The 11,624-nt window shown below is 50.4% G+C and overlaps 7 protein-coding genes across 7 annotated transcripts; 5 read left to right on the forward strand and 2 right to left on the reverse strand.

Moving 5' to 3' along the window:
• Positions 1-165: 165 nt before the first annotated feature.
• On the forward strand, positions 166-1,109 carry HO173_000740 (uncharacterized protein; the record flags this gene model as incomplete). The annotated part of the gene is made up of 5 exons (XM_037302688.1): positions 166-468; positions 516-700; positions 756-810; positions 868-964; positions 1,021-1,109. The coding sequence occupies 5 exons, from the start codon at positions 166-168 to the stop codon at positions 1,107-1,109; spliced, it is 729 nt and encodes a 242-aa protein (XP_037170195.1).
• Positions 1,110-2,144: 1,035 nt separating this feature from the next.
• Positions 2,145-3,366, forward strand: HO173_000741 (uncharacterized protein; the record flags this gene model as incomplete). The annotated part of the gene is made up of 5 exons (XM_037302689.1): positions 2,145-2,239; positions 2,383-2,425; positions 2,480-2,653; positions 2,721-3,044; positions 3,112-3,366. 5 exons carry the CDS (start codon positions 2,145-2,147, stop codon positions 3,364-3,366), a joined length of 891 nt encoding a protein of 296 aa, XP_037170196.1.
• Positions 3,367-3,814: 448 nt separating this feature from the next.
• Positions 3,815-5,107, forward strand: HO173_000742 (uncharacterized protein; the record flags this gene model as incomplete). Its single annotated transcript, XM_037302690.1, has 3 exons — positions 3,815-3,898; positions 3,968-4,144; positions 4,202-5,107. The coding sequence occupies 3 exons, from the start codon at positions 3,815-3,817 to the stop codon at positions 5,105-5,107; spliced, it is 1,167 nt and encodes a 388-aa protein (XP_037170197.1).
• Positions 5,108-6,190: 1,083 nt separating this feature from the next.
• HO173_000743 (uncharacterized protein) lies at positions 6,191-7,575 on the forward strand (the record flags this gene model as incomplete). The annotated part of the gene is made up of 3 exons (XM_037302691.1): positions 6,191-6,492; positions 6,550-6,794; positions 6,854-7,575. 3 exons carry the CDS (start codon positions 6,191-6,193, stop codon positions 7,573-7,575), a joined length of 1,269 nt encoding a protein of 422 aa, XP_037170198.1.
• A 789-nt stretch (positions 7,576-8,364) lies between these two features.
• On the reverse strand, positions 8,365-8,586 carry HO173_000744 (uncharacterized protein; the record flags this gene model as incomplete). Its single annotated transcript, XM_037302692.1, has 1 exon — positions 8,365-8,586. The coding sequence occupies one exon, from the start codon at positions 8,584-8,586 to the stop codon at positions 8,365-8,367; it is 222 nt and encodes a 73-aa protein (XP_037170199.1).
• A 1,023-nt stretch (positions 8,587-9,609) lies between these two features.
• On the forward strand, positions 9,610-10,467 carry HO173_000745 (uncharacterized protein; the record flags this gene model as incomplete). Its single annotated transcript, XM_037302693.1, has 1 exon — positions 9,610-10,467. The coding sequence occupies one exon, from the start codon at positions 9,610-9,612 to the stop codon at positions 10,465-10,467; it is 858 nt and encodes a 285-aa protein (XP_037170200.1).
• Positions 10,468-10,884: 417 nt separating this feature from the next.
• HO173_000746 (uncharacterized protein) lies at positions 10,885-11,475 on the reverse strand (the record flags this gene model as incomplete). The annotated part of the gene is made up of 1 exon (XM_037302694.1): positions 10,885-11,475. One exon carries the CDS (start codon positions 11,473-11,475, stop codon positions 10,885-10,887), a length of 591 nt encoding a protein of 196 aa, XP_037170201.1.
• Positions 11,476-11,624: the final 149 nt, after the last annotated feature.

Consider the following 11,624-nt stretch of genomic DNA (forward strand, 5'->3'; position numbering starts at 1 on the left):
GCACTTGCCCAGGTATCCTCGAATACTGGCCTCAACATGCCAAGGCACGCTAAAGGCACGCTAATCCCCGGAACAGGGTTTTGACGATGTCAGAATCTCATCTCCGCCTGGTTCCTCTTTCCTTTCTCCACCACAAGGGATCAATGCTTTTCTTCATGAAGGTCAATGATGGAGCGCAGAATAGTCTTTGGCGCTCGCTTCGGAGCAGCAGTAGCTGCTAAATCCCAACAACAACTCCTGTCATCCAGGATTGTAGGGCGTCGGTGCTTGCCATTTGCTATTCACAGATGCTATGCTACATCGAATACTCTGGCGGGAACACCAAAACCATCGTCCAGAAAGCAAGTGACGATCGGTAATGATGATGGTAGAGTTCCATGGGGCCAGTTGTCAGCTGGGGAAAAGGCCGCACGCACAACCCAACAAGCGTTCAACTTTGGAGTGATTCTTGCTGGAGCAGTCGGCCTTGTATGACGGCTTTTTCTGTCTCTTTGAGCGCTACTAATTCAGGTCAGGCTGCTGTTAGCTACTATCTCTACATCGACGTCTTCTCCTCCGACAGCAAAACCAGACACTTCAATCGTGCGGTTGACAGGATCAGAGTAGACCCTCGTGCACTCAATCTGCTTGGGTCTGGCCAAACAATCAGAGCATTTGGAGAACCGACAGCAAGCAAATGGTCGAGGAACAGGCCCATTGCGTAAGCAAGGAGATCTTGCTATTTAGCATACCGACCACTTACGATCGGGGTCTAGCTCGAATACATATACAGACAGAACTGGCATCGAGCACTTTCAGATGCACTTCAATGTACCTTAAAGGTCCCCGCACAACCTCTATTTTTACAATTAACTGACCCCCAACAAGGTCGTAGGCTCAGAGCGGTCTGGAATTGTGAATCTACATTTGGTGAAAGGCCCAGGCTCAGACTGGGACTATCGGGTTTTTGCACTCGATGTGCCAGGTATGAGTTCTATACATCCGAATCACCCAAAAATGCAAGGACTCAGTGATATACAGGTCAGCCCAGGCTCTATCTTGAAGGCGGTGATGCTACTGCGGAACAGAAGAAGCCGGGCTTTAAGATGCTAGGAGTCCAGTGGAGATGACCACTATGCGCAGTTGCCTTCCTGCTTATCATCTCGTCTCCGGCTGTGTGCCAGACCATCCCTCATGCGTTAGGTCTGGCGAATGACTGACGGCCACCCGATACAATCACAAGGTTAGTTTTGTATTTCGGGGATCTACCATCCTCAGCTTACCTTTCGATTTAGAAGCTCTTTGCGTCGTGGAAGCTGACCTGCATCCCGCAATGTGACCTGCATCCCGCAACGTTAAAGCGCGGAACATATTAGGGAACAGTCACAAACCCCTCGCGTGAACTCTTTTGATCCTGATGAAGAAAACTGCCGAAAGGAAACCCACAGGATAAAGCATTTTGTGAAACCGAGAGTCTATCTCCCAGCGCTGGCAGCAAGTGTGGTTCCCAGACACCTGACGATCTACTCGTATCGGATTCATTGTTCCCAAGTCGGTCAAAGCATCTAACCCGTGTGGCGCTCGACTTCAACTCAAACCTGTCAACTAAGTCTCTGTTTTGGACTTGAGAACTGGCAATGTACGATGAAACCGAAGGTAGAGTTGCGTCAAATAATCAGGGGCATCCCTTCATACCGATCATTGGTCGCCGAAGCGCCCTGCTGGACACAAATAGCTCGGCTAAATCTAACAAATCAATCATGGCCAACTAAAACCATCTTCACATGATTTGCCATACGTCTTGTTCCTTAAAACAAAGACTTGCTTGACATCAAACACGGAGAAAAATGATGCGCATTGCGATCGTTGTCTGAGCTTGGGCTTGCGGTACATCACCTTTGAGATTGATCAAAGGCAATGGATCTATTGTTGTCCGCCCTGATACAATGAATGAATGTCCACTCTTCCTGCCAACAAAGTCTTCTCAAACTCTGTTCCTTCATCATGGTTAACAAAGAACTCCCACAATATCTTCATCTTGCTGCTCTTGCAAACCGTTCTCATTACAAAACTATCTCACCTCTCCGCACTCAATCCCTTCTACATCAAAAGATTTTTAAAGCTCTCATCACTGTTGTCTCTGCTGTGCAGACTTGTCGTTCAACATGCGTGCTTCCGACGTCATCAAGCGTCAATGGGCATTAGTCCCCTTACTCTTTATCTTAACGGCTTTCATTCTCTCTATGCTCTGCATCTTTGCGTAAGTCTTCTCCTCCCACTGATCCTCCTTCGTCTGTCCTACAGTCAGACTCGTGAGATATGTTTCGGGAGTATGCCACTTGCCGACTCTGCCTTGCGACTCATATTTTGTCTTGAGCGCATGCTGACTCAGAAATCATGAAGTGGTTCAAAGCGCGGATATCTCGAGGATGCCGATTTGTTCACGGTAAGCCCTTCCGTAATTACGCCTTTCCTTCTCACATCACTGACATGGATTCAGCTCAATACTTCGATGCTCGGCCGCACGACTTTGGATACATCTAAGACTTCGTCGTCGATTCTGAAATCCATCAAGAACACAGTTCAGAAAGACGTGAATGAGGTCATTTCTGACGTGGCTAAAACCCTCGGCATTCATGACTTCTATAGCGCCCACATCCTCGACTATTGTGAGGTATGTCCTTTGCTTTCCCGCTCAATACCGGACAGAAAGATTCAGATTGACTCTACTATCACAACAGGGCTATTACACTCCGTCACCTTTCGCAAATCTAACCTCCCAGCCCTCTAAAAACATCAGCTACTGCTCCAATCAAACTTCGTTCTTTCACTTTGACCCAGCAGCCGTTATCCAGGGCGAGCTCAAGCCTGGAGTCAAACTTACAGACCTGAGCTGGCCATCTGCAATTCAAGACGGTGTACATGCTGTGGAGGATGCTACAGATGTCATGTTTGTCCTCTACTCCATTGGGGCAACTACCACCGGTGTGGCGCTCATCGCGGCTCTGGTTGGGGTCAGAGGGGTGTGGCGATACAGTGCTATCACCTGTGTTATGCTTTCGTCGGTATGTGGTCCACAAGTCCTTCCAGAAGCCCATGACTTAGCTAGATACGTGGTCGCTAATCTTATAGCTCGCTTTTGGCTCCCTCCTCCTTGCTTCATCCATCGCGAACATCGTCATCAACAAAGTGGTCAGCGCAATCAATGAGCACGGCAACGACATTGGTGTTTACGCGTACAAGGGCGGGACTTTTATTGGTATGACATGGGCAGCGACGCTGCTGGTGCTAGTCACGTCTTTCATGTGGTCCTATGAGTTTATACAGCAAAGGCGAGGAGCGGCATCTTTAGGAAAAGAGGGAGAGTATTTCGAGGAGGGACAGTAGAGGTGGGGGGGCTAATGAATTGGAAATGAATGAGGAACGACAGGCGTTTGTGTGGAGAATGGTGTATGCGAGTAGCTTGCGGCATTGATGCCTGTAGTAAAGAATTTGAGAGCTGTTCCTGTGCAATGTCAATTAGCTTGAATCAATAGCCCAATCATGAATCCGAATCAAGGTCAGTGCTTTGAAGTTGGAAGTGGAGCTCGTGCCGTTTTCTCTTTAAAAACCCCACCTCTCACCTCTCTTTTGAAATTCCCTTTTCACGGAACTCCAAACAAACACCTCAGATCTTCCTATTCTCCCAAGTGAAAGATCAATTCACTTCCTCCTTTACCTCGAGCTCCTTCAACATAACCTAGAAACCATCCCCCTTTCTAGCAACAACAGAGCATTTCCTTCGCCCACAGACTAACCTCTCACCAATCACAAAGACAGAATCGTGCCCCTCAAGATGGGACTCAAAGCTGTTCACTTCGGAGGTGGGAACATTGGCCGTGGCTTCGTTGCCGAGAAGCTATGCCAGTCTGGCTTTGAGGTAGCTTGAGGGCACACCCACCCCCTTCAGGTATTGACACAGCGTGTTCGCTAAGCTCTCATCCTGCAGGTTGTCTTCGTCGATGTCATGGACAAGCTCATTGAGCAGCTCCAGCAGACCAAGAGCTACACTGTCACCGAGATTGGAGGGGAAGGCGAAAAAGTCAACACGATCAGCAATTACCGTGCCATCAACTCTAAGACTCACGAGAAAGATGCCGTGCAGGAAATCTCCAGTGCAGACTTGGTAAGCTACCACGCACGTCGTCAACGATCTGAAATCACAAATTAACGCTGTCTTCAGGTTACCTGCGCCGTCGGCCCCAACATCCTCAAGTTCATTGCTCCTGTCATCGCTAAAGCCATCGATTCTCGTACTGCGTCAACACCAATCGCTGTCATTGCCTGTGAGAATATGATTGGGGCTACCGACAACCTCGCAGGGTTCATCAAGGACCCTAAGAACACCCCAGAAGACCGTCTCTCCTCCATCAGCGAGCGTGCCCGCTTCGCCAACTCTGCTATCGATCGTATTGTGCCAGGTCAAGATCCCGACGCCGGTCTCAACGTTAAGATCGAATCCTTCTACGAATGGGTTGTCGACAAGACACCTTTTGCCCCTCACGGCCCACCAAAGGTCGAAGCCATCAAATGGGTCGACGACCTTGTGCCATACATTGAGCGCAAGCTCTTCACCGTCAACACCGGCCACGCAGCCGCTGCCTACTATGGACATGCTCGTGGGAAGAAGACCATCGCTGACGCACTCGAGGACAAAGAGATTCATGAGATCGTGCGTGAGTGTCTAGCTGAGACATCCCACTTGATCGTCAACAAGCATGGCATCTCTGTCTCGGAGCAGAAAGACTACGTAGAGAAAATCATCAATCGTATCTCAAATCCACATCTCGAGGACGTGGTGGAGCGTGTGGGCCGTGCTCCTCTGAGAAAGCTTGGCCGTCAAGAGCGATTTGTGGGACCAGCACATCACTTGGCTGAACAAGGTGACAAATACACCGCGCTGTTGGGAGCAATGGAGCAAGCCTTCAACTTTGTGGACGTTGAGGGCGATGACGAGAGCAAGGAATTGAGCAAGATACTGAAGAGCATGGATGCACCGAGCGTGGTTAGCAAAGTCTGTGGTCTAGAGAAAAGTGACCAGATGTTTGGCCAGGTTCAGGCCATTGTGGAGAGGGTGCAGAAGAAGTAAATGCACTTGAATTGAGGCCTATGGACTGCCTTGAGGCCTCGAAGATCACGAAGTCATGAGTGAAGAGCACTCCTTCTAGAAAAGTGCAGGTATCTCATGAGAAAACATTTTCTTCTGCAGTTGACAGTCTCCCTCTTGCGTGATGATCCCTCAAAAATGGTCCAGTATTGAATGATGCCCTCTGATAGGGTGCTCAGTAACTCGACATCATACCAGTCGTATGACTGCCTCCTGTTGGTCCCATGCGGCCATCATTGTTGCCCATGAGACTGGATTACAACTGCCACAACGACACTCCAGAATGCTGTGCTCAAGAAGGGACTCTCAAATGAGAGGGACTCCCAAGTCGGAGGCTTGGCACAAGTGCAAGCACGGCTGTCAAGTAAAACCATGCCAGCTTGTTCAAAGCAATGTTCCTGGTGACACGAACAACTGGAATTGGCACTATTACCCTTCGCACTGACACTTTCATAGGGCAATCTACCAATTTCAGAAGCCGGAATCGAGGATATTTCACATCTAGAATTTGCAATGAAGACGGTGAGTTCCCAATTACCAGAAAAGGTCGAAAGCTCTTTCCCCCACACTCAGATTTCCTTTTGGGCAACATGACTTCAAATTCTTGTACAACCTCACCTTGAACGCGAACAAAACTTACCCCTCACAGACTTACTTCCCTCCATTTTCTGCATTCTACCCTCTTCCTGACTCGATATTCCGCATAAGCCGGGTGAGCAGCCTGGCATTACCCAATCGCGGCACAAGCATCCGCATATCAGAGAATCAATGTTACATTTGCTTACCTTCGCAATATCGCGCCGCCGCTCACCGTTCCTCATTGATACCTTCAAGGCACAAGAAAAGACGACAACATTGGCAGTTCAACTGGCGGGTGCAATCCCTATAATTCTGTACTCATTTCTGGCTGATACTCTCGCCTACAGCATTATCCAGACTCGACCACTCCTCCTGATCCATATCTGGGGCTCACATACAGCGACAAACCGCCTGTCGTCTGACCTTTCCGGTCTCTTTGAAACTCCAACTCTCAATAAAACCAACCTCTAATTCACCCCAATCGGCATGTCTAAATGGGAACAACCCCATCAACGGCTCCTAGAATGTAGTGAGCCGAGCGCCATAGGACGTGATCTTGGGTTCATCAATCGGAAGTACTTTGAACCGGCTACATGGGAGCCGCTGCTCCGCACTGCCATGGGTCGGGGACAGTACGGAAAATTTGTGGCTTCGATGATTGAGCGAATCCGAGTGAAGGAGAGCAGCTATGACGAGATCCGAAACTTCGTTCATCTCGTGGCGACGGAGCAGAACTGGGACTTCCTGAAGGTGGCCATGCCTTATCTCCCGGAATTGAAAGAGCAGTAGTGAGTTGCGTCTGTTCCAGTGGAATCGATTTAGGGAAAATTACTTACATTTCGCAGCCCTCATGACACTAAGAGCTTCGAAATAGCACTTCTTTTCCTTTTGAAGCCTAAAATACGCCGTAGGAGCATCAAGGAGATCCAGACTGCTATCCCTGCACCCAAGACATACGAGAACGGCTTGAGCAAGACAGAAGAGCAGTTGCTGAGGCGAAATTTGTTTGGGCCAAATCGAGGAGCGGTGGACTCTCCAAGCATGAACCGTCTTTTCAAGTCGATATTGGAGCTGGGATATCCTCAATTGGGTGAGCCACTCTCAATGATCAGGGTACCTTTATCTACGGAGTGCTTACTTCTATTCTAGCTCTAGATCGATCCATGCGCGAAGCCAAAGAACGAGGCACCGACATTGAACGCTGCTGCGAAGGCCTGCCAAGAAATATGCTGATGCCAGGCGCTGGTACTCGATTGCCATTCCACAACCATCGGGCTGGCCTACCTGAGGTCTGGACTCCAAGCTCTAGTGCTGAGCTGTCAAAATTACCACCATCGTCCGTATTTGAAGGCAACGAACCAATTGACAACCCTCGGGATGAGCTCCTGACCGAATTGGAGGTCGATGGAGTAGACCCACCAGTACCAACTACCCGCAACAAACCCTGGACGTCTCACGGAGAGCTTCCCAAGCTCAACAACGTTGAAGATATCGAAGCCTTCCCAGCCCGCCGCGCACAGTCTCTTGGCCGTCCCCAAGTCCCATGCGACGAGCCTCCTCGCATTCAACATGGGCCAGCAGAGCGCGAAGCATTCAAAATTTACTACAAAGGACCTGCTAGAGTGTTCCTGAATTACTTCCACATCCTCGAACGAGTGCCAGACCCGCCAATGCCTGAGCCCGGCACCAATTGGCCGGATTGGCCAAAGTCGCCCTCGACGCTGGGTCATAGTCCCCTCGCTGCTGCGGCGAAGCCAACCCAGACGGACACTGATGCGGTAGCGATACCAAAGCGTGAGCAGACGCCAAAAATGACTGTAGGCTTGGCTGATGTTGCGGACCCTGGGAGTCGAAACCCTTATTTCGGTTGAGCGAAGCTTGGAGTGAGGTTGGAGAAGAAGGGTGTAGTAAGAGTGGAGTGACTAATGGCGAGATGAACGTCACAGGTCGTATACCTACCACCTTAATGTCTAATTAATGCTTACGAATAACGATCCGGGGTGCAAAGCGGCTGCTTAGCACCTGTTCAAAAGTAAGCACATCACTATGACCAACCGCCTAATGTCTAATTCGTGTTTGCAAACGACGGACAGGGGAATGGTTCAGGAAACGGCTGCTTGCCCATGCTGGAGAATGCTTGACGAATGCATCAAGCATTAGCCTAACAAATTGAAGTCATGACCAAGATATACCACACGCTGGCTGAATCCGCGTAGGCTTGGAGCCCGGTGCCTTGGTCAAGCAGTGCTTGCGTCGGAGAAATTTCGTTCGCATCCTGTGTTCGCTCAGAGACACGCTGATCTATCAAAGATCATGCTATATACACCGTGGTCCAACCAAACGAACCCCAGAATCCGCAGTGACTGAGCGATAAATAACCATTCCTTAATCCCATAGCCTCGAACATATCCCACCAATTAGAATGAAACGCAAAACTTGTCAGATAGTTTGTTCCTTCCATCGAGGCATCAAGCTACACCGTAGGTCAGGATTGCTGACACCGTAAACATCATCATCCCCATCTCGGGAATTTCGCCCGTGGTGTTGCATCAAACACATTCCTCCCCGCCCTGCTGAAAAGTGCCACCAACAACATTAAACCCCTCAAAGCCCTCAGCATCCCGCCTCTCAGCAGCATACCGGAGTAAGCAGCTTCTAGCTTACTGCTTCCTAGCCTCGCCCTGCACCTGAGCTTCGACTTTGGCTGGCGGGCTGACAACGACCGCATGGCGACCTGCCGGCATCCGCTTCCGACGGACAGGGCCAATGAGAAGATCGTTGGCCGACTTGTACCATTGCTGCAAGGTGTCCTTGGGCGTCTTCTCCGGCGGCTGGGCTGCGGTGGACATGCCTGGCGATGTCGTCAGATGGGAGACGTTCATCCTTACGCGAGAAGACAGGGAATGGGGCGCACTGGCAGAGATCTTCTGCAATGTGGAGGAACGAGCCCAAGCGTGAGTGTGGGGCGTGGTGGGCCTGGGGGGACGGAGAGGGCTTTGATGTTTCCTCGGGGGGGTTTTCCTTTTGGGTGTCTGTCTGATTTTGAGAGGGCATGGTGCAAAGGCAGATGGACATTTTATACTCGACTCGCGCGGACCCATAGCCTTGTTCGTCGTCCACGGTCACACCGCTCAATCCTACCCCCAGGATGATTAATCAGGCTACGGTCAGGACAAAGCGCAAAAAAAAAAGGTATACAAATCACGAGACATTTGATGATTCTTTCAAAGTGTAAGAGCCGGTCAGCTCCATCATCAAAGGTTGTAGGTGAAAGGATGTGGCTGACAGGAATCAGGAAGAAATGGGGCGTCTGCAATGGCATTAAGGATCTGACAATTGCTGATTGCTGAGGTAATGAATGAGATTGGCAAGTGCCAACTCCATGCGAGTTTTTGCATTTGTTGCGAAGCGGTCTAGAGGTAAGGTAGGTAAAGGTAGGGATAGCTATTAGCTGGATTATCGTAGCTCTCGTGAGATCTGATAAGAGTACTACATGTTCCGCTTCGGCGCCTTTGCCCCCCCCAAAGCTGAAAAGCTTACCTTAGGTAACTCTGACAAAAGTGGATCGATCGGGTGTGATATCGAATTCCTCTTCCTTTGGTCCTCTGTCCGATTACCACTCACCAGACTAGAGTAGAATAAGGTCAAAAAAGTTGCATTGGATGACTGAGAGACTGAGAGACTGAGAGAGAGCCACCAAGCAGAGCAAGCCTTTCAGATAAGCGAGGCAGCGAGCCCTAACCCTAGGCCTTGAGCGGTAAGGTATGCCGAGGCAAAGCAGTCTCCGCAGTGTGGTGTGGCAGCTAAGAGCTTGAGCTCCATGTTCAAACGACGTGCTCCGACTCATCAACTGTCCGCTCTTCCCAGTCTCTACCCCGCCCGAGAAATCGATCAATGTAGACACCATGCACACTCCAACCTTCCAAACCCAACCCCCTTCCACAGCCTTCACCCGCCTCTCCTACCCCGCGCCGAACGTTTTACTCGTAACACTCTCCCGCCCACGGCAACTCAATTGCATCAATGGGGCCGGACAGCAAGAACTGCATCAAGTTTGGGTTTGGATGGATGCAGAGCCGTCGCTGCGTATTGGTATAATTACAGGCGAAGGGAGAGCCTTCTGCGCGGGCGCCGATCTTAAAGAATGGGACCAAATAGCATCATCTTCTGGCCCCAGACCCAATCGCAGACTCAACACTTCAGGCTTCGGCGGTCTCTCTCGCCGTCGCGGTAAAAAGCCCATCGTTGCAGCTGTCAATGGTATCGCGCATGGCGGTGGCTGCGAGATGATAGCAAATTGCGACATCGTACTCGCTTCCCCAAGCGCGGTTTTTGCACTGCCAGAGGTCAAACGCGGCGTCGTTGCGATAGCGGGTGCACTACCCAGGCTAGCGAGAGCAATTGGCAGGATGCGGGCTATGGAGATGGCCTTGACCGGGAGGAACGTCGGCGCCGAGGAAGCGAAGGCATGGGGACTTTGTAATGCGATTTGTCAGAAGGATGGAGACGGATTGGCGGTGGAGGGAGGAGTGGTGCAATTGGCTGTCCAGTGGGCGGATGAAATCGGAAAGTATAGTCCTGACAGCGTGATTGTAAGCAAGGAAGGGGTAGAGTTGGGATGGGAAGGTATAGGGGTAGAAGAGGGCAGCCAGAGGTTGATCGATGGGTTGTGGAAGAGAATCGAAGGGGGAGAAAACATGACGGAAGGTATTAGAGCGTTTGTGGAGAAAAGGAACGCGAGGTGGGTCGATAGCAAGCTTTGAGGTCTGTGTATGATGTAACCAACGGTTCCTCAGATAGCCTTAGTCTGAGCCGGTATCCAAGCTCCACTAAAAAATTCAGTCGGCGTTCTCGCTTGCAAGTTCCCGTCAGGCCAGCGTTGTGAGTGGGCGATGTTCGCGCGGCTTAAAGAGATGGCACTCCAGCTTTCGTGCTTGTCAGTTGGGAGACAGAATCTAACTTCTGAGTAGAAAGGCCGTGCGTTGCGGCCGCCCTTAATGGTAAAGTAGAGCGAGTGCAAGCGTGTGGGGGCTAGTGAAATCCAAATGCTTCGTCTCCTTTGAGTGAGTCATATTCCGGTATGATCTATCGGATCCGAAAGAGAGACATGTTGCAATGAGCTATGTAGCGTACCGAGAAGAAGTCTTGCTGATGTCCAATGGTCTGTGCTCCGAGGACGCTCAGCAGTAGTCTGTCCAGATGTCCGCAGCGTAGGCTTTCGTCAACCTCTCATCCTTGCCGTACTTTTCCTGCCATCCGACAAACCCCTTGTCCAGCACATAAATTTCCTGTTCTTTCGACTCAGGTGAAGGGGCTTCCAGGATAGACCCGTTCTTGACCCCACTATCTGATGAATCAAGCACCTTCTCCATCTCTTTCTTGACTTCCTGCTCTTTCGACGCTGGAGAGGAAACCTTTTGTATAGAACCATTCTTAACCCCAATACCTGGTGGACCAGTCTCTTTCTTCATCTTTCCTTTCTTCGTCTTGCTCTCCCTTTCTCTCATGTACCTCAAGGCTGCAGCCGGGCCTCGCTGCTGACTTAACGCGCAGTGGAACACTACAATCTCCTTCCCAGCCATGGTCCGTACGATTTCGGGTATTCGGTGGTCCAAAGATAAAGATGGAACATGCGTAGATGAGTTTATGTGGCCGCCCACATGGTCGTCATCGCGCACGTCTATAACAGCAACCTTAGATGCATCAGGAGAGAGCAGAAGAGACGATAGTTGTTCGCGCGACATCCGCCTAAGCGTTGCCACAGTTTCCATTGATATGTTTCTGACCTGTGTAGTGGTAACAAGCTTCTGAGCTCTGCAACTGATATCGGTGGTGTCGGTGACGAGAAGAAAACGCCGTTGATATTCGGATTTTTTTTTCCAGATATATTAAAAACCGGCTTGAGTAACGTCAACAGATC

This window comes from Letharia columbiana (genome assembly GCF_014066305.1).
Source record: "Letharia columbiana isolate WasteWater2 chromosome Unknown Sc0000001_s0, whole genome shotgun sequence".
NCBI classification, from domain to species: Eukaryota; Fungi; Ascomycota; class Lecanoromycetes; order Lecanorales; family Parmeliaceae; genus Letharia; species Letharia columbiana.